Source organism: Aristolochia californica, unplaced genomic scaffold, assembly GCF_029961685.1.
Source record: "Aristolochia californica isolate CCGP_79_NKW_82.1479 unplaced genomic scaffold, dmAriCali1.0.hap1 SCAF_13, whole genome shotgun sequence".
Lineage (NCBI taxonomy): Eukaryota > Viridiplantae > Streptophyta > Magnoliopsida > Piperales > Aristolochiaceae > Aristolochia > Aristolochia californica.
This window is the reverse complement of record NW_027181804.1, coordinates 27,816,936-27,837,758: the sequence shown is the minus strand read 5'-3', so window position 1 is coordinate 27,837,758 and position 20,823 is coordinate 27,816,936. Positions and strand designations below refer to the sequence as shown.

Sequence of the window (20,823 nt, the reverse complement as noted above, 5' to 3'; positions counted from 1 at the left end):
TTCTCACAAGTAAGGATAGCATTGAATCGAGCCAAACCCGAATCTGCCTATGTTCAAGTCAGTCTTGATTTAAATATTTTAAACTCAAACTTGAACTGAGACCTCGCCTCGAGCCTCAATTGTAATCAAGCTCAAACCCAATAATTTTAACTGAATTCGAGTTCGAGCTTCCACCTATATTTAAAATTTGTATAAAATATATATCAAATAAATTATATATAAAATTAACTATACACTTTGCATAAAATTATTCATAAAAGGTGCATAATTATGCGTAAACTTTATTCAATAATCAAACATAAAAATATCATTAAAATGTCAATATCAATATAAAATGGTTGTTATCTATTAAAATAAAGTAAATAAATAAGTAGAAGAAACCCTATTCCAAATGAACAAATTCCAACTCGAAAAGGATTTTTCTAATTCTCGAAGAATGAGAGGTAAAAGGATTGATCAAGAAAGATCTCTTGTTCTTATTATAACATCGTGATTTAAAACACATATTTTGGTAAAAAGATTAATCTTCTCTTTTGATCGTCATAAAAAATAAAAAGTGTTCAATTGGAACATGAAAACATGACTGAATTGACCCAGTTACTCTTCGAGATAGAGCGGAAGAAGGAAGGACATTCTCAAACGAAGAAAAGGACCCAATTACTTCGAAATAATTGAATGAAGAGCCGTATGAGACTAAAATCTCATGTACTGTTCTATAGAGTGACAATAAGGGTGACTTATCTATCAACTTTTCTACTATGGCCTAAAAAAACAAACTCTACCATATGTAAAGTTACCAGAGTATGATCAACTATTTATATACTTGGTATTGGCCCTAATTCACAAGAACATTCTATAGTCTTAGTAAGAAGAGGAAGGGTTAAGGATTTACCCGATGTGAGATATCACATTGTTCGAGGAACCCTAGATGTTGTCAGAGTAAAGGATCGTAAACAAGGATGTTCTAGTGCGTTGTAGATTCTTATCCAAGACTTGTATCATCTGATGATACCGTGTGAATCACTAGAAACATGTGAAGTGTATGGCTAATCCAATCACAAAAGTTTCGTAAGGGGACAGGAGCTGGCTACCATGAGACAAATGATCTTCTTTCTAAGGAGATTTGTTTCGGAACTATTATATGGCCAAGGTTCAATATTGAAATCATTTCAGAGCGTTTTCCTTACTTTGTCCATGTCAACAAACAATTCAAAATACCTCCACTTCTTTAGAACAGGTCCAAGTCAAATAGCAATGATTAAAAACACTTATTTTTACACTATTTCGAAAACCTAAGGACTTGATTGTATGGATATGTCAAATACAGATTTTCCAATCCTAGCAAGAAAAAGAGGGAAACAAATTCTCAATTTAAAGATAGTAAACAAAATTCCATACTAGATCTTGTGGAAAGTCGAATGTACGACTTGGAGAGAGATATTTCATATCTTTCGAGATCCACCCTACAATATGGGGTCAAAAGTCAAATTTAAGTGATTCATTTTTAGCCCTTATAAAAAGAAAACATATTATTGAAGCTCTTTCACACTCATGTCACGTTCAGGTATTGCAAAATCCGATCCAATTGATCGTAATCGATTAGTTAACATGTTGGTTAATCTTATTCTGAAACACAAAAACAAAATCATTTGCTTATCAAATTATCTACCGAGCCATGAATAAGATTCAACAAAATATAGAAACAAATCCACTATGTGTTTTAAGCCAAGCAATACATGGAGTAACTCTTGATATAGCAATAAAAGTAAGATGTGTTGGCAGATCGACTCACCAAGTTCCCAATGAAATAGGATATACACAAAGAAAAACGTTTGCCATTTGTTGGCTATTAGGAGCATCCCAAAAACATGCCGGTCGATATATGAGTTTCAAATTAAGTTTCGAATGAGTGGATGATGCTAAATGGAGTAGCGATGATATACGCAAAAAGGAAGAGACTCATAACAATCGAACAAGAAACAATAGTAAAAGAAAGAATCAGAATTGATCGATATATTTATCCAAACAAACGAAAAGGAAAAGAAAGATGAAACATAAATCATGGATCAACTAAGCACTCTCGAGGGCTTGCTTAAGAATAATAAAGAGGAATCTCATGGAAATACCATGGAATAAAGTTTGATACTATTCAGGAGATTCTATAAATATCCCATTCAAATAATCGAAAATTCGAAAAAATTGGGACTTTTCGGAGATTGGATGCAATTACTAATTCATGATTTGGCATGTATAGAACGAAAAATTCATTCTCGATTCGACTAGAATTTTTGTGAAAGCGTTTCATGTGCTTCTCTTCCACGGAAGTTTCATTTTCCTAGAATGTATCCTAATTTTTTGCCTAATTCTTCTTTTGATGATCAACTCAACCTTTGATAAAAAAAGATACACCTTGGTTATATTTCTTCTCTTTCAAGAGTTTAGTAAAGAGCATAACGACCCTATTGTTCCGATGGAGAATGTTGAATTTTTAGAAAAGAGAAAAACTTCATTGATTTAATGTAATCAGAGTACATGAACTCCTATTTATAATAGAGGAAAATAATAAAGTCCAATTATAATTAAACTACTCTTGTCCCAATTAAATAACTCAACATAAATAAAAAACTAACATAACTAAAACACGTTTAAACTGAAACTCTTGTGTGAGACCTCCTTCTATAATAATTGTGAATTTGTAAGACTTTTTAATATAAGAGTCATGCAAAACTCTTCCATAGTTGTTCTTCAACAAATAGAAGAACCTATGATTAGCTTTTCGGAAAATTTCCAAAACGAACAATTTCAACAAAATCTTTCAATTTCTTATTTTACTATGTTCAACTCTGTATTCCTCTATCCTTATAGTAAAAAGATTACATATCCATTTTACTAGGAATGTGGTCCTCATAAGGTACTATTTTCTCTCGCTAATTCATGGGCGTTCACTCAATCCAGAAGATCAGAATACCGGAGAAGCATTTTCTTTCTTTCTTAGAATCCATCCTGCAGCCTTGAGTGCAAATAAACCACCTAAAAGGACTGGAAGTCCTTCAGTTTGAATAAAAAACGCAAAATGATTCTTGTTGGAAAATGGAATGAATGTAGACCAACAAATGTTGATATTAATATAACCAACAAAAAATTGTTACAGCAGTAATGAAAAACGAAAACAACTCTGTATGTTTGGGATCAATCGCCAGGATGACTACAAAAGATCTAAAGGTATTGTGCCTGTATTCTCTCTCTGTTCTCTTCCCACCACAACTTCGCATGCAGTTCTCCAAATTTTTCACGGCTACAATCAAAATGAATATCAATTGTAAATGAATGAGATAAAAACAGAATAAAAAAGATCGGAATTTTTTAAGTCTTTTAATTCGTTTTTCCATCATTTAATGAAGAGGGGTAAAGGTTGATTTGTAGTTAAGGGGTAGAGGTTGGGATATAGACTGGTACTGCAAGTAGAACGTCAGAACGAATATGGAGATGGTACAGGATATGAATGCGGGCGGATAGCCGACGGGCAGAGTCCTAACATGGTCCCCCACGATTATTTACCAGAGATTGGATCATCAATAAAGCACGCGTGGACTCAGCGAACAACTGTTGCAGAGTCCATCCTATTGAGAACGAAACAGAATCTTGAGTGAGTACGGCCACTGCTGCTCTGTCGAAATTGTGAAAAAGGACTGGATGTCCCCTGCCTGCTGCCATTAATGAGGAGCGAAAGCAACCGCTTCCTGCTGTGTCGTCCCTAAGATGGGTCTTAAAATAATGGATTCTGTGAGATATACACGGCGGTCCGGTGTGTTTCTTTCCAGTCACTAGGACCGGGAAGTCATGGTTTTGAGCGTGCCGGAATTTAGGAAATGACAAAGTGGAAGATTTTGAAGAGGAAAAATTTAAGATTAAGGGCAAGTTTTGTACCTGAATCTGACCCGTCGAAGTTCTCTTGTCCCATCAGGTAAAGCTCTGATCGTGATGTAGACTCCAGGCTCGTCTTGCTCGACCCATTCTGTCTCTTGGTCACTGGCATTGCTAATAGAGACTGAATTTTCATCTCTGGAAGAAGTGGTGGTTCTGGAGGCGTCAATTGATGAGGTTTCCCCCTTCGCACCCATGCTTGATATGCCGGGCATGGTGGTGCTCTGGTAATGACCATATTCTGTCGGCTCCGGTGGATAATACCCTTTTGTTCCACCAGGTCTGCAGTGGTTACGTTGAATTCTTTCTTTGCTCAATGGTGGTGTGACCGGACTTTCCCTTGCCGATCCCATCCGCGAATATGAATCCCTCTGTGATGTATTTCGACACGTTAACTTGGATTCCTAATATCTGAAACTCCATTGAAGCTAAGAAATGAAATTTACAAGTTAAAATGAATGTATCAGAGCATGAGCAGAAGGCGGATGATTTATGCCATTGATCTAAGAGATGTCAAATGAGCAAAGCCGGTGAAATAATGGGAATTAACTGGTTTTATACAGCGATAACAACTTAGATGCATGAAATTTACCTCGTCTTCGGACCTGGGAGGGGTTGGAAGAGCTTGACGACTGAACCTCTGTACATTGTACAGCTCCATGATTCTATCGTAGTTCTCGCCCCACCATCTCTGAGCTTGCCATTTATTGAACATTTCCCGGCTGCCAAATTGGAAAATAGAATTAATAAATGGAACCTATTTTAACTACGATCAAAGGGATCTTCAGGCTGGAATTACCTGAATCTTATTCTCTTGAGATCATTCCCTCCCTGAGGAAGAGACACAAATGTAATGTGCACCCCAGGTTCGACCTGAGCCATCCACTCCTTCGACTCGTCTTCATCGACGACGAGCACGTCACAGGAGCGAGTCGAGGCCGAGTCACCTCTTGGCGTCGGGTCGCCGCTGTAGGTGCTCTTGAATCTGGAATCTGAGTGAACGAACGGCTCTCTACTGACACTGGGGAATTCCCATGCTGGAGTAGAACTGGAACTTCCACCTCGAAGGTATGGATAGTTGGGTCCTTCGGAGGCGGTATCAAAGTCACCATAAGAGGGGTGCTGGCCCTTGCGGTAGTTGCTGCTGCTGCTACTGCTTGAACCTGTGCAAGGTTTGCATTGCCGGTAGGCGCCGGAGAACTTCAGTGCCATGTCCTTGATCTGTGCATTATTTTGTTGGGAAAAATCGTTATGACTGACTCACGATGCATCAAGCTGGCATCGGAAATTAGAAAACAAAAGCTAAAAAGATCATTTATTCAATTCAATTGACTGTAGTGCATCAGGGCAAGGGTTGAGAATCGGTGTTCATTTTGAGAATCCAAGTCAGGAAGCTTAATCAATCAATATGAACATAGAAAGCACAAAAATTTCAAATCATTGCCGCAATAATCAAGGCTTACTACGGCTTAAGACTTTCTTTCCCAGAAACATATATTCAACGATGTCTAGTTAATGGATTACCAGATAAGAAACGTTATATCTTTTTCCTGCCATGGGAATTCCACAAAATGGACAACCTACTACGGACCACGAGCAGACAATGCTTTTCCCGTAACAAAAAAAAAACAGTCAAACATAATGCCCACTTTTGGAGAAGGCGTATCCCAATCTTAAATCTGACGACTGAAGGCGGATTTTCTTCTTCGCTTTCACGCCTTTTGATGCCCACAATGACACGCTATGCCAAGACAATATTCGGCAGCTCACGAACATAAACAGAGCCGGCAGTCTAAAAGAAGCTCTAAGTTCTAACTGGGTTCTATTCCTGGTGGAGGACGTTTTGTTTGGCACCTTACACGGGGTCAGAGACAGACTCCGTGTATGACAAAATGTCGTACTGGGGAGAATTGGAGAATGACAAAGCCTTACGAGGCCTCTAGACCCATCGACAAGTCTGCGGCGGGGATGTTGACTCGTGTATGAGACACAGGACAGTGGTGAGAGTCGGTGAGGAACCAGTCTCAACACCCCGCCGGATCTGAACTCACGTCAGCTTTTCCCCTCTGCTCCCTGGTCTTGTACCTTCACGACCAACCATCTGTTCTTTGTAATCGAAAACGAGACACCACAGACGTGCCCCCGACAGAAGTTGCTTCCGACAGAACGAATAAACATGGTGTTTCCAAATTTTACTGTTTAAAAGAAAATCAAAAACACTAAAATAGACTAGCTCGAGAAACATAAATGATAAACCACTTCTTTTTCTTCTTTCTTTTTCCCCTTGATGGCTCATTTAATGACTCAAAACGGGGACCTCCCTATCCCTGAATGTAACAAAAGGCTTTAAAAGATGAATGATGTCTCTGCTATCTGGTTGTGCAATTTCTGGGCGACTTGATGGCGAAACAGTTTTGGACCCCACGACTTTCAATTGTCCGTTTTGATTTGATCAAACAAAAATACTGTTTAATCCGTGGAATCAAACCAAAGTAAAGTCGTCAACAGATGATTTTCATTGGTTTTGCCGAAAGCCCTTTACTCTTCAATCGCGCCCCCGATAGCAGGAAAAAGAAGCATCAAACACTAGGGAATATCTTGCCCATGGGCAGGCATTTTGGGTGGTCCCTTGATGAGGTCGGTCACCTTATTCTCTCCAATCACAGAGTGTTACTTCTAAGAAAGAGACACATGCAAGACGGATTACCCATATTTGTATTTTCCCGCATGAGTACAGCTATTTCTATATTTAGGAGAACTCTGCAAGAAAAAATAATGGAACGGTCCCCCAGTCTGTTTTTGCCCAGAACATCAGAGAAGGCGAAACAGAAAACAGATTGTAGAGGGGTGGTTGGAACGAACCTGTGCCGTCAGGCTTTTGACGGCGTCTTTCGTACTTGGAGTACCACGCGCTCCCTCCTCCTCGTCCGGTTGCTTCGAACACGCTATGCAGGTTAACATCTTCTCCCCCTCCTCGACTGCCCAGTACAAACTGCATTTTCCAAAAAAACAAAACATTAATCAGCTTCAGAGTATTGCAAGTCATCAGTTACTAACTATGGACTTAGAGCCTGAAAGAACTCCAATAATCAACACAAACAACAAGGTCATCCTGTTACATTCGCCCAAATCCCTACAAGCAATCAAGTGCGACAAGGAAAAGATTATACTGGATTACTTGGTTTTGCTGGTGGAATATATTATAGCGAGCACTATTAATTTCCTAAGCAGCTGTCGGGTACTGTCAATATAGAATTGAAGGAAAAGGCGAAGGTTGGGCTTGGGAGTACGAGTATATGACAGACGCCTGCAGTGGCGTCCGCAGTGTCTGAAAGTTGCGGTAGGCCAGAGAGGGGGGCCTCGTTTCTTTTGAGGGGCCTTGTAGGGAAATACAAATTACGGAATGATCTGCGTGAGGCTTCAGCTTTACTGTTTGGAGGTTTGGGCGTTTAAGCCGGGAAGTGAAAGTTCAAACATGCATCGAACACCGCCCCAATATTTACTCAGTTTGATAATAAAGCGAAAGAGTGAGAGAGAGGTGATTTAATGGGGGCATTTTTCACATTTACTGAGAACCAGTACAGACGACAGTGGCTAACTCTGCTTTTCCACTTAATCGGGATAAGATATTGGGTATTTTTTTGAATAATATCGAAGGTTCTGATCAGCAGAATAAGAAATCGTTCCTCGAAGCAATCCCCGAGGAACTATCTATGACAACGAGTGGAAATCTCTGAGAAATATAATAAGTGATCTTCCGAATGCCTAAAATCTGCCTGTTAAGACCACAAGGCGTTTGGAGAAAGAGACGAGCTCGTTGCATTTCAGGAACAGAGGAAGTTCATCTTGCTTTACCTGAAAAAAGGCAGTTAAGAGAAAATTTCTCTGTGCGACGACTCTTCAACTGAATTCCAAGAGCCTTCAAGTGACGGAAACGGGGGACCTGTATCAAAACAGAATCGATATAAGCTTCGTGAATGGATCATCCGCAACATTCAATCATATTTTGCTTGTTTGCTCTTTAAAAACCGTCGCAAAAATCCTCGAAGATCGAAGAAAGACAGAGAAGATCACTGTATTCAACAGCGATCAAAAGAAAACGCCCCGGAAACCAACAACAATTAGAGGCTCATTTCTCGCAACAAGAAATGGAAACTAAATGTCACGCTGAGAAGACAGAAACGCGCAGCAAATGTAAAATACTCCACAATGATTCAGAAGAAAGAAAAAAACACCTGCAATCCAAGACAACAAAAAGCGAAAAACAAGAAAGCACACAGCCGCCATTAAAATCTCTTGTTTCTCCACTTCAAGAGACCAATCCTATACCTTCAAGAACTTCAACCTCCGCCACGACAATGACCAACAATCAGATCCCCAAACCGCTCCCTAAACCGCCTCAGGTGCCACCACACTTCAAACCCGCACTGCTTTCAGCTAACGAAAACGCTCTCTTCTTGCAAAAGAGTAGAAACTGCTTCAGAAACGAAAGGACACCAAGAAGACGGGTCCTGTCGAAGATTTCGGCAGATTCTCCTACCGTCCATACATGGCAAATCGCCGAGATTTCAGAGGATACCGAGGTACGAAAGGAAGCAGAAGCGTCTCCCCAGCTCGACTTCTACGGGGGATCAGATTCTCTTCGAGTTCGAAATCGGAGAGCGTACGCTGTTCATCTCCACATTTTCCTACTTCGGACAAAACGGGTGGAAGCCTGGCTTCTCCCCCCTATATTTATAGCGGGAGCTTTCGCCGTTATCTAACTGAACGGAAATCCGTAACAGACACGAAGTAAACCGTTATTGGTATTCCGTAACGCCTAGCCGGGCCTCCTAGGACACGTCGGATAAAATTTTGAAAAGACGAAAAGGTGATTTAGTAATTAGACTGACAGAATGCGCTGCGGAGGTCATTTTCGGGATTACAAATTTATAATTTTCCAAATCCATTTTCTCTTTTTTCTTTTCTCCTAAAAAACGAGTTGTCGAGTCGAGCAAAAAAGAAAAGAAAGCAGTCAGAGTATCTTCCCCAACCGGTCGGATCCCGTACGGCGACCGAACATGTCGGGTAAGTGACCGGCTGCAGCCGGCGCGCGACATGCTTCCATCCCGTACGGCTCGGCGACACCACCGGCAGCGTGGCGGTGAAGAAGCAGCCCTGCTTTAGCTTTTTCTAAAAGAGCTTTATTCTAAAGCGTGGTTTGGGATGGCGGGATGAGGAGATCCGGCCAACGGTCTCGCCACGTGGCGTGATCTGGGACGCCTAGCTTTTCCTTTCCGAGTTCTTCCCAGCCAAGAAAAGGATAGTCAAGCTCCAGTTCAACGGCTGAGATTAAAATTTACCGATTTATTTTTTCGGATTTATTTTTTTTTGCTTTTCGATTTTTTGCTTTTTCTTTTTGAATGGAGATATCAATGCAATTTCGTCGCTTCAATACAAATTTGTCAAAGGTGGATTGGACCGATGATTAATGGAGGCCCACGTCTAAAAGTGGGCCCCTACTCATTAAAGGACGAGATTAACGTCTGAAGGTGACTAGGAATAGAGTTTAGGGTTTAAGGTTTAAGGGTTAGGGTTTATAAAAACTGATGTCCCCACATTAGGAAAAAATCTGTAATTTTATGATAAAATATTAGGAAAATATGCCATTGGCTAATATTTACATTTTCCGATATAAAAACTGCATAAAAAAAGTACACAGTCAATTGGGCCCACCGCATAATTCTGACCCCTTAGGCCCACCACCAAAGATACAATGTTGCACATTTGGAAGCATTCCAAGACCGGTCTCAAGATCCTCAACCGTCGATGCGTAAAAAGACCAGATCGTCATCAAACGAAGATTCTTACGGCCAAGGACGGACGCAAGGAATTTCTAGAAGCTTCCGCAAGAGTTATTCCGGTGGTGTTGGAGGCGCTTCGTTTGAGTCCACTAAATAGGGAATCTAATAATAAAATTTGAAATTGCTAGGGACACGTGTAAGGTTGTCATTAGATAGATTTTATTATTATTATTTAATAGAGGAAATTATAGGAGTTGAAATTTAAAATTTACACTCTTGTAGCAACTATAATTTTTAAATAATATAATTAATTTGTATTTAACAAAAAAAATCTAATTTAAAGCAATTTATTATATATGTACATGAGGGGATTTGTTCCCTTAGATTAATTACACACACATATTACCCCTTACCCTTGGTGAGACATGAGCCGTAAGGTCACATACTAGAAACCTCCACTAGTGACCACTAAGCCACATGCCCATGTCACATAATTATCGAAGATTTATTTGAGTAATAAGTTTATTATGTATCAAATGGTTTGCACCCATCCTTATTTCATTGAGTTAATGATATATAGGTAATTTGGTAAGAATTTACCAGTAGAAAAAGGAAATTTAAATAAAGTCGTCAACGTTATATGCATTTATGGTTTTTTTAGGTCAAATAATTTTTATCCAATTATTTGTAATTTTGTTCTACCATTTTCCGTCCAATTATTGTACAATACAAAATTTTAATTTATTTAAAATTCAGGTAATATTATATATTTAGCTGGAGGGTTTTATTAAACGGACGGAAAAAAATACGAGGGAAGTTTCCTGAAAAATCATATAAGCAATACTACTAATTAATTGGTTACAATTAAGTTAAGTAGTAATTTTATCCCTATATGTGACCATTTATTATATTTAATTGGTGTAAAAATATTTATCCGAATATTCATATAGTTATAACCATATCACTAACAAAAATATTTATTAGAGAATAAAAAATAATAATTATATACCAAAATTTGGATTTAAAATAATAAAAAACATCGTCAAATTTTTAATATTTATAAACCAATTTGACAAGGTAACAGAATCTTGTTAAACCCAAGTTAAAGTTTGAGCATCAGTTGATGAACATGCTTCCCATCTATCGATTTGGACAAATTCCTTCCTTGTATTTTAGCTTATTCCGATATAATTCTTCGAAGTATTTTTTAATGAATATATATCAAATACTCTTATTTTTTTAAAAAAATAAAACGTCACTTGTTCTTTTCTATAGGTAAAATCTTTATTTATGTATAAAATCAATCTTAAATCCCTCAAATTGCTAACATTACCACCAATCTAAGCCAATAAACTAACCGAAACATGCATTCCGTTATAGCAGCCACCTGTTGGAATTATGGTTTCAATATATTATTTATGAAATAAAATTACTATGATTTTATATGCGTAGGGCCCACTTCTAGATGTTTTGTCATTGGACGTTCAGTACATGGAATAATGGCCAACATTCCCCTGTAGAGGTAGATTAATTTGGTGCATTGACTTAGTAGACACATCCCTTGGAAATAAGGAGATATATCTCTCTTGAGGGGATGTATCTCTCCTAAAAGGATGTATCCTTATGAATAATCATTATTGTCACACCCTGTGGAAATCTATAAATTCCTCCATGGTCTTACAAGTGAGGTTAATGCTATTTGCATACCCAGTCTGGTTGAACGGGAGCAAACTTATCACTTGTAAACGAATTATCAAAGATTATTTTGTGTATTTCAAATTTTATTTATATTCTTCATGATGAAAGGTACGCTCTCTTTATTCTTCTTATTTCAATTCTACGATATATGTATGACTCTCGTAATAATGAGAATTATGAAAGATTTAATATTTATTTCTATGATATTTATTTTATTATTATTAGACATCAAGTCTAAAACGGCCATTTAAAAACCTTCTATGTTATCATTCATCAACAATTCAAACCTGAATCTTTATCATCTAAAGAACTTCTTTCTCTTTCTTCACGGAGATTCTCATGGTTAGGGACAGATAAAGCCATTGTTAAGGGGGACAGGAGCTTAGATATCCTTTCCCCTTCTCACCTCCTCTTGGGCTCCACCAGAGGCATCTGCAATCATTGGGATGATCACTGACTGTCCTGGTAGTGGCCTGCACAAGGAAGTCCGGCCAAAGAAAAAAAAAACAGGAGAAGAAATCTCTCAAACGAAGCTGCTGATTTGATGTGTTGGCTGTGTTCGATCGACGGATTGGTTCCCTCCCCCAGACAGATGCATGGCACTGCAGAGATGGAAAGCCTCCGGCCTCGTACCCATCCATGGGCGGCCTGGTCTAGTCACCTGAAGTGGAGAAAAGGCTTGTCATGATGATCCTCTCTGTCGGGGCTCTCCCATAGTCGAGAGAATGTCAGTAAAGGCTCCTCTCTCCTCTCTGGGTGAGTTGCAGAATGCAGATTGAGCGCCAAGACATGGTCAGTGGTTATCTTGTACTGGAGTCAGAAGAAGAAAACCTGTCAAAGCTGTTTTGCTGGAGATTGAATTCTTTTCCATAACGGAAAAATTGATGCACTCCAGGATCTTAGAATAGCTTCAAACCAGACAGATTAAGCTCTTATTATTTGGAAATCATTCTTCTAATTAATTTTTTAATATAAATTTAGACTCTGAGGTATAAAAAACCAATACTTCTCTACATAAGCGTTGGAATATTATGTGTGAGAATAATATTAATTTTGGGATGAAATTGAAATCAGCATTAATATGATATCAAAGCATATATGAATGAGTCTGATATAATTGAAGCTATAAAGATTGCCAGAAGTCTAAACAAATGCTGAGGGCTCAAATTTGAGTTCAAGAATTACTGGTTAGAGTTACAGTTGAATTTGTTTGTAGGGTTCAAATTTCGGTTCAACAATTGCCGGTTAGCTCCCATAGTTGAATTTGTTTCTGGGGGCTCATATTTCGGTTCCAAAATTGCTGGTTAGAGTTCACAGTTGAATTTGTTTCTGGGGGCTGATGTTTCGGTTCCAGAATTGCTGGTTAGAGTTCACAGTTGAATTTGTTTCTGGGGGCTCATATTTCGGTTCCAGAATTGCTGGTTAGAGTTCACAGTTGAATTTGTTTCTGGGGGCTCAAATTTCAGTTCAAGAATTGCTGGTTCATTTACAGAAGATTTCAGAGTTAGAATTGATAGATAGCTTGAATTCTGAATACAGAATAAAGATACTTAGAATACAAGAAGCAGGGTATCTGGGGTTGCTGTAATTGATGGAATTCTGATCTGAAGCCATCTTTGATCCCGAGGCGACAGGCAAAGGAAAAGACTAAAGAGAGATATGGTCAAAGATCAGCGCTCAGAGTGCTACGGAGACTTATTCCATTATGTACTTTTTTTTACTGGATTTCTTTAATTCCTGAAGATGGTGCTGCACTTTACGACAGTCTGTCTGTTTGAGAACTGGGTTTTGGAATCCGCACGGCCAATGTCTGTGGCCCTCTGAATCACGTTGAAAGTTAACATGAGTGAGATTTTCCTCGGGCGCCTGCGAGCTGCGAAGACACATAATGATTGAAGGAGAAGACAACTCGGAAGGAGCTGAAGCGATTCATTAACTGTAGGTATCTTCCATGCCTTTCGGTTGTTTGATGAAATGCTTCTCAGCCATGTCCACGAACAGTTACTGGATTAAACAGACGAATAGTCATCCCACCCTAGCGTCATCAAAGACCCATAACGATTGAAGGAGAAGACAACTCGGAAGGAGCTGAAGCGATTCATTAACTTTAGGTATCTTCCATGCCTTTCAGTTGTTTGATGAAATGCTTCTCAGCCATGTCCACGTTCAATACTCGTTCAGAAACGTGGAACAGTTACTGGATTAAACAGACGAATAGTCATCCCACCCTAGCGTCATCAAAGACCCATAACGATTGAAGGAGAAGACAACTCGGAAGGAGCTGAAGCGATTCATTAACTTTAGGTATCTTCCATGCCTTTCGGTTGTTTGATGAAATGCTTCTCAGCCATGTCCACTTTCAATACTCGTTCAGAAACGTGGAACAGTTACTGGATTAAACAGACGAATAGTCATCCCACCCTAGCGTCATCAAAGATCCATAACGATTGAAGGAGAAGACAACTCGGAAGGATAACTGTAGGTATCTTCCATGCCTTTCGGTAGTTTGATGAAATGCTTCTCAGCCACGTCCACGTTCAATACTCGTTCCGAAACGTGGAACAGTTACTGGATTAAACAGACGAATAGTCATCCCACCCTAGCTTCATCGTTGATTTGTGTAATGCTCGAGGCCCTTTACTGTATGTGAAAAAGAACCGGAAAGAGTGTGCATGGCCTCTTTGTCTGTTTTGTAAATGGCATCTGCTTCTCTTATCTTTCGTTGGACCGTGTTTTGATGGAACCAGATGTAAGTATTATAGATATTATCTATCTCCACATTGGTATGATATTGTCTACTTTGGGCCTAAACCTTTATGAATTTACGCTTCGGGTTTTTGTCCCAAAAGGCCTCATACCACTAGAGATAGTGTCCACACTTATATATTCATGATCCTCCTTATTTTGGTCGTATACTAACAATAGAAGGGTTCGAGAGGAGTTCGAGTTCAGGATCAGGGTTGATGTGGGTTTTAAAAAACCGATCCTTCTACCCGACCCATTATCTAACAACATGACTTCGTTATTGACATTTGTCCCTAGTTGGGCTGGGCTTTACCATTTACATTTGTATCAGTACAGGTCCACGTATTTGTTAATCTGCCCTATCTGTCACCTCTTCCACGTGTATGATTCTTCGTCTTGAATCTTGTACTCTTAGTTTACAATCTATCGAAACCGAGCCAGTTTTTCTTTTAGTTATTGTAATTTTTATTAGAATTTTTTCTTTTTAATGATTTTATATTGGATACTGCAAGGTTTAATGTTAATATCCATGGTGGGATGGGGACGGAAATGGTAAGAAAGGAGAAGAATGTCGAGTCCTCAATGAAAACCATGAAATGCATTCATACTAATGGTGCCTATTTTGAAACCTGCATGGCTTGTTAAGATAGAAAGAACCACAGCAATCCAGGCACTAATCTAAGGAGAAGAATACATCTTCGTCTTCATACTCCAGCAGTCTCGTCAAGGTATCAAAATCTAGCTGCTCAAACCCAATCTGCCCGTCGGAACTTCCGCAGCTGAAATCCTGCAACTCCACATCCAGTAAATTCTGATAAATTCCGTCAAACTCTAAGCTGTGCATCTCTGCAATTCCAAATTCGCTGCTTCCATCTGGGTTGGATTCCGACAAGCCTGCCATGGAAGAGAAATCAAAGAAGCCATCCACGTCAAAATCCTTTTCTAGAGGCTCAGCCTTTTCGTTGCTGGAGGCTAATTGATCGTTCTCAAGCTCGTTCTGTTCATTCTCCACGCGAGAAATCTTGACCCAGTTCGTGTCTGACTCTGTACTGCTCGGAAATGCTAGCTTGTTCTCGCCGATATTCTCTACCTTTTTGTTTAATTTGTGATTCAGTTCGTTAATGCTCAGCGACTTTTTGCTCAAATGAGTATTCCAGTGGTTCTTGATCTCGTTATCCGTTCGACCAGGCAATCTTCCTGCGATCAGGGACCACCTGCAGCATAGAATCGTACAATATGAACAGAGTCTTGACTCCAAACAACGACCAGCTTCAGTAAGAGAAAGAAGAATATAAGAATTAACAAATCGACAAACAACAATTCACAAAGATCCGAATTATTGAGGTAACAGACAAGAATAAAGTGACTTGGACAACTTAGTGCTTGCTAAAGTTTCCCAGAACTTTTAAAAAAAAAACAAAAAATAGTGCTTGATAAATTAGTCAGTAATTTCTAAGAGCTGAACTATTTAATAATATTGTTGCTTGAAAGCAACTGATATGGGCATGGTTGCTTTCTCCTGATCCCCAGAAACGAATGCACTTTCTCTGTCTGTTCTTACATTCTTCTTTCTCGGTGTCTTAATTCTGATGACAGTACAGCCTGGATACTCTGCACCAGGCTTCCATTGAGTATAAATCCACACATTCACCTTTCTTCAATAATTTATGCATTGAATAGAAGAAAATGAGATGTTCCCAATAGGGTTAGAAAGCAGACCCAAACGCCCACCGATTACTGTTAAATTTACCGCAGTCTACGTCCCCAGGGCAAAAACAATCAAATTGTGAGCGACCTGGAATGTTTTAGTCTTGTCGTTAAATTGTGAGGAGATGGATTTCTTTCTGTTCATGCAAGATAAAGCAAGAAAAGAACAATGGTGTCCATATGATATCAGCGACGACGGCCGAAAGGTCACAGCGAGAAACAACCACAAGAAGTTCCCTTTTCGCAGCCGCCTCTCTGAGTCCAGGTACAATCGGCTGTTTTTATTCGAAGGAAAAGGATAAAAACCGTACCTGTTACCGAGCAAGTTGTGGAGGCGAATGATCAAATCTTCTTCGTCTTCGGAAATATTCCCTCTTTTAATTCCTGGTCTAAGATAATTTAACCATCTTAGCCTGCAGCTCTTCCCACACCTGTTCAGCCCTGTCAAGAAAACCAGACATATTGAGGGTTACATTGGAGGTTGGTGGGAATAATCATTTGGTGGATCTCTGTGCTTGTCTCCTTTAAATTACGAAAATAAACTCCTCTAATTGATTCTATCCCTTACCTGATGTAGTGATTTCATTTATAAAAGAAGTTCACGGGCAAGTAGAACTGTTGTCCTCCCAAATTTGGCAGTAAACCTAGTCTTTTTTTTTCCCTGGTTAGTAAGTTTCACTAAATATCTTCCTTGACCTTCTTGGTAGGCTAACTTTGACTGCACTTTTCACTAAGTCTCGTGCTCACCTAGCATTCACAGGTTTTGGTGTTATCTTCTTACCCAGTCTCTCAGTTTCAAAGTTTATTATGTAGCTTGTCCTTCTCGTTAGCCTAAACTTTTGATCGTTTCCTTTGGTTTTCCCCAGATATGGTGGAAAACTGAGTCTCTTGCTCACGCACTCGTTGAGCAGAAAACAAAGAAGATAATTCAGCGTAGTCATGAGTAGTTCTATCTAACGTTTTGTCGTTCATCATCTACGCATCAGCTAAAATCCAGAAGAGCAATTGCGAGCTCAGAATAGAAGGTTATAAACAAGAAAACCACAAAAACCGAGAGATAACCGCAGATCACAAATTGCAAATCTGTTCGCAAACCAAAAATGCAATTTAATTGGCCTAAAACCGAGCCTAAAAATTCCAATCGCAACCAGGTAAAACTAATCTCGTCTTCCACAGGAAAAAAAACTTTACATTCCGTTTCAAGTTCTGTTTGATTTTCCCGCTAAAATCTACACATCCGCAACCGAAATTAACAAGAAAGTAAAAGAATTACAGAAGAACATAAAAAAAAAAAGATAGAAAGCAGCTTTATGGAAAGGAAAGAACGAAAAGATCTAACCTGCTTTAGCCGGGAGAGATTTCCACTTCTTCTCCCCGTGAACTTTCACGTAATTGACGAGCTTTTCATCTTCTTCGGTCGTCCAAGCTCCCTTGTTCACTCTGTTCTTGAAGCCGCTACTCTCCGACCGCTTCACCATCTTCCCTTCGTCTCCTTCCAGCTCCGCTCGATCAACTGATTCAGTACGAAATCATCTCTGGGAACGAAAAAAACTGCCGCGCGTCGACCCTACTTATAGAGATTCCCTCGGTTCACATGCACGCACACGGCGCGGCTCCCGATTGGACTCAACTTCGAATCGGCTCCACTTACTCGTGTGTTCTTCCTAGCTTTTTTCTGTTTTTTAAAGCTTCAACACGTGTTTATAACTGACAAGATACCCGGCGGCTGTCCTGTGGTTGGGCCGTCGAACCCAGTCTCCTCTCCAAATTTTTATTTTTATTTTAAAAATAAATAATTTAAAAATTATCTATTTTAATTTATATTTATTTACCATCTGAAGCAATAGTTTTTATTTATTTTTATTATAATTATAGTAACTTTTAAAGAAAATTCAAGTATAGGACTTGAATTTAACCTATTTTAATTTTAATATATTATACTAGTGTTATAAAACTTAGACTTAAATTGGCCGGGGTCTAAATGACCACATTGGATTAGTTAATGTAACCATTTGACTCGACCCAAAAGTTGGGTCTTCTCATAGTTAAGAAGGAGAAGGAGAAGGAGAGAAATATTTTCACTTTCCTGTGTTTAAAGAGATATAAATGTGTTATCGTAAAAAATAAACATTTTGTATTACTAATTAGTGTTTAATAAATACTAAAGTGCATGGTAACTTAATCTTTTGAATAAGATGTAATCGGTGTTCGAACAAACCTAATTCAATCGGGTCGAACTACATAGTTGAATTGAATTATAAAGAATAAAAAAAAAGGGAAATTCTTCTGATATCTATCGATACACATTAATCTTCGTCGATCATATTCTTTTATGAAAAACTTCCCCTCATTTTTATTAATGAATTTAACATTTTTATATTTTTATTATAATTTCTTATTTGAAAACAAAGGAGGCATATTGTTGATACATGTTACCTATGGCTGTTTAATACCCAATACCAGTCGCTAACAACAGAAGTGGGAAGTGAAGTGGTGAGTGGACTAGTCCACTCTCCGACTCGGGGGAGACTTCGAACGTCGGTTTACAACAACCATTCCAAAGCGAGTGCTTCGTCACTCATTCCTCTGCGAGGCATTTAATCATACAGAGAATCAGCAGTGAGATACTGAGCCACAGAAACTCTCCTTCACTGCGACTATTCAATTCCCACCATTTTTTTTCTTTCAAGAATCAGTTGCAAACTCATGTAGTGATAATTCCACCTAATCCCTTTTTTGAAGATCTCAAAAAAGATTTTCTTTGTCTTATGTTAAACAAGCTAAAAAATTGACCCCTTATTGAAGAAGAGGTTTCCCTTGGATGTAGGTTATAGTAGACAACTGTCCAATAGTTACGACCTTTCTCTTTTGATGGGAAAATGGGAGTTTAAGTTACAGGATCTCGTAGAAAGCCTCTGTATTTTCCATCAACAAACCTTTGAATAGACGAATCGATCTCTGATATGACCAGAAGTTATCATGTGAATCACTCCAATTGGGAGCGAAAGAGGATAGGTTTTAAAAATCTCAAACCCTGCCTCTCCATGGGGTGGGTTGATTTTTTCCTTTCTTTATTATAATCTACATCTCACATTTCTACTCTATGACTGTGATTGAATACTAACCTGGACGATTTTTCTTAATGTTTATCTTCTTAACGTTGAATTTGATCCAATTCTAAAACCAATAGCCACTTCAAAAACTTATTACTTAACCTAGAGACAAATACTTGAACCTACAAAAGCTTATCAAAGACAAAATCATCTGCAAGAAACACTCTAATGATGTATATATGCCAAAGACTTTATTAAAGACGCTTGGTATGAAAATCCCCGCGGAAGAGACAAGACGCAATTTCTCCGGTTGTCACCCTGAAACCACGAGCATGCTTCAATCCTCTTTGACCGAGGGCCTTTGACCGAGGGCCAGCCAATATTGACTTGACTCTCAAGGAATATTTGAAATTTACGCCGTTCAAGGCAGTCTGGGACGACTCGGGCATGTCAAATTTGAAGTTGAATGGTGGATGGTTTTCATATGGGCCTTAGACGAGCATGTATTATTTTGAATTAAATAGATTACAAGCCCACCCAACGTAGTGATTGGGCTCGATTTACCCTAATAACACTATTATTTTTCTGCAATGGGGGAGGATTCTCAGCTATCTCACGATCTCAAGCAAGGAAGGGAGAGGTCTCCCCTTCCCTCCTTGCTTTGAGCTGTGAGGGAAGGGATTCTTCTCGCGGTGACAGGATATGGCTTTCCCCATCTGAAGTGATTGCATTGAAATTTCTACCTTTAAATGATGATTAGTCTAAAATTAAAAGCTATGGAGCATAAGTGTATTTAAAGAAGGAATCATCCCATGTAAACTTGGCTAAAGTTCTTTTTTTTTGTGGATTGACCTGTTAGAAGGTTGACAAAACCGTCGTCCCTATGTGACCCGTCATCGTCCCTTAATGTTTCCCCTTCACGGGTGGTCGTCGGTTGTAGCTGGCCACAGTTACAACCTTTCACCTTTCCATCGGTTGGTGTTCTCTTTTGATAGAAAATAAACTCTAAGAATGAGTCTGGTTTAGCATAAGCATATCTGAACGTTGCCATCAACGAACCCTTGCATTAAACGAGACATTCTATTCGCCAAAGATGATAACTGAGAAACTCTTTTCGCCGGAAGTTAATGCTATGTCAGGAGGTACGATTGATGTAAAATTTAATTACATCGATTTTTATACCTCGCAAGCGTACGAATTGTTCATGTAATTTAGCAGGAAGCGAGGGTCATATTTACAGGGAGACTGAATTTTGTGTATTCTTCAGTTAACTAGTCTAACCAAATATGATAAATTAATCTGAACTAAACACTAATTATATCCTAAATTATCAAGCAATCATCTGGTTAACTACTTGCACAACAGGAATCGTCAACTCTGGATTTTAAGGTGATTCGTGCCTCTCTCGAGCGCCACGTAACCACAGATCCGATTTCTCAATCCTTGCGTCTAGCCCCTCTCGGGCGCATAGAGTGAAAGACAGAAATCGGGTTAAAATTCCAAAATCCAACCTAAATTATGATCCTACCCTAACTAACTAATTTAATCAAATATCCGGAAAACAAATATTCAATAAACATTAATTATCAAATCACGTTTAATAACCATTCAAAACCTAAGTTCAAACTATAGAAAAATTTAAATTCCAAAATGACGAATTACTCCCCTTCTCCTTCCTCTCGCTCAGACAGCAGACTCGTTCTCACAGGTGCTGCAATTTCCCGAAATTGATGGCTTCGGGTAGCAAGAGCGAGTGGTCGGAGGTAGAGACGACACCAGCGAAGAAGGATAGAAGCCGACGGACGGAGGTGACGATCGGCGAAGAACGAAACAGAGCTGAAGTCCTCTAAACGGCTCTCTCGAGTCTTGGTCGGAGCCGGAATAGCTTTAGGAATGGTCGGAAATAGGTAATC

At 39.0% G+C, this 20,823-nt stretch overlaps 2 protein-coding genes across 2 annotated transcripts; both read right to left on the bottom strand.

Moving 5' to 3' along the window:
- Positions 1–3,102: 3,102 nt before the first annotated feature.
- On the bottom strand, positions 3,103–8,607 carry LOC137948094 (protein Brevis radix-like 1). Its single transcript, XM_068794040.1, has 7 exons — positions 8,254–8,607; positions 7,780–7,867; positions 6,787–6,916; positions 4,724–5,145; positions 4,517–4,646; positions 3,928–4,295; positions 3,103–3,295 (listed from the first exon to the last, which is right to left on the bottom strand). The coding sequence occupies exons 3-7, from the start codon at positions 6,883–6,885 to the stop codon at positions 3,217–3,219; spliced, it is 1,098 nt and encodes a 365-aa protein (XP_068650141.1). The 5' UTR covers positions 6,886–6,916; positions 7,780–7,867; positions 8,254–8,607; the 3' UTR covers positions 3,103–3,216.
- Positions 8,608–14,822: 6,215 nt separating this feature from the next.
- LOC137948989 (transcription factor MYB3-like) lies at positions 14,823–17,383 on the bottom strand. Its single transcript, XM_068795236.1, has 3 exons — positions 17,197–17,383; positions 16,169–16,298; positions 14,823–15,364 (listed from the first exon to the last, which is right to left on the bottom strand). Exons 1-3 carry the CDS (start codon positions 17,333–17,335, stop codon positions 14,824–14,826), a joined length of 810 nt encoding a protein of 269 aa, XP_068651337.1. The 5' UTR covers positions 17,336–17,383; the 3' UTR covers position 14,823.
- Positions 17,384–20,823: the final 3,440 nt, after the last annotated feature.

Coding starts and splice junctions, on each gene's coding strand:
- LOC137948094 (XM_068794040.1), bottom strand. CDS start 6,885: ATGTTAACCTGCATAGCGTGTTCGAAGCAACCGGACGAGGAGGAGGGA. Junction 5,146..6,786: donor TCAAAAGCCTGACGGCACAG/GTTCGTTCCAAC, acceptor AATAATGCACAG/ATCAAGGACATGGCACTGAA. Junction 4,296..4,516: donor CTCCCAGGTCCGAAGACGAG/GTAAATTTCATG, acceptor AATACATCACAG/AGGGATTCATATTCGCGGAT.
- LOC137948989 (XM_068795236.1), bottom strand. CDS start 17,335: ATGGTGAAGCGGTCGGAGAGTAGCGGCTTCAAGAACAGAGTGAACAAG. Junction 16,299..17,196: donor ATCTCTCCCGGCTAAAGCAG/GTTAGATCTTTT, acceptor TTTTCTTGACAG/GGCTGAACAGGTGTGGGAAG. Junction 15,365..16,168: donor CACAACTTGCTCGGTAACAG/GTACGGTTTTTA, acceptor TCTATGCTGCAG/GTGGTCCCTGATCGCAGGAA.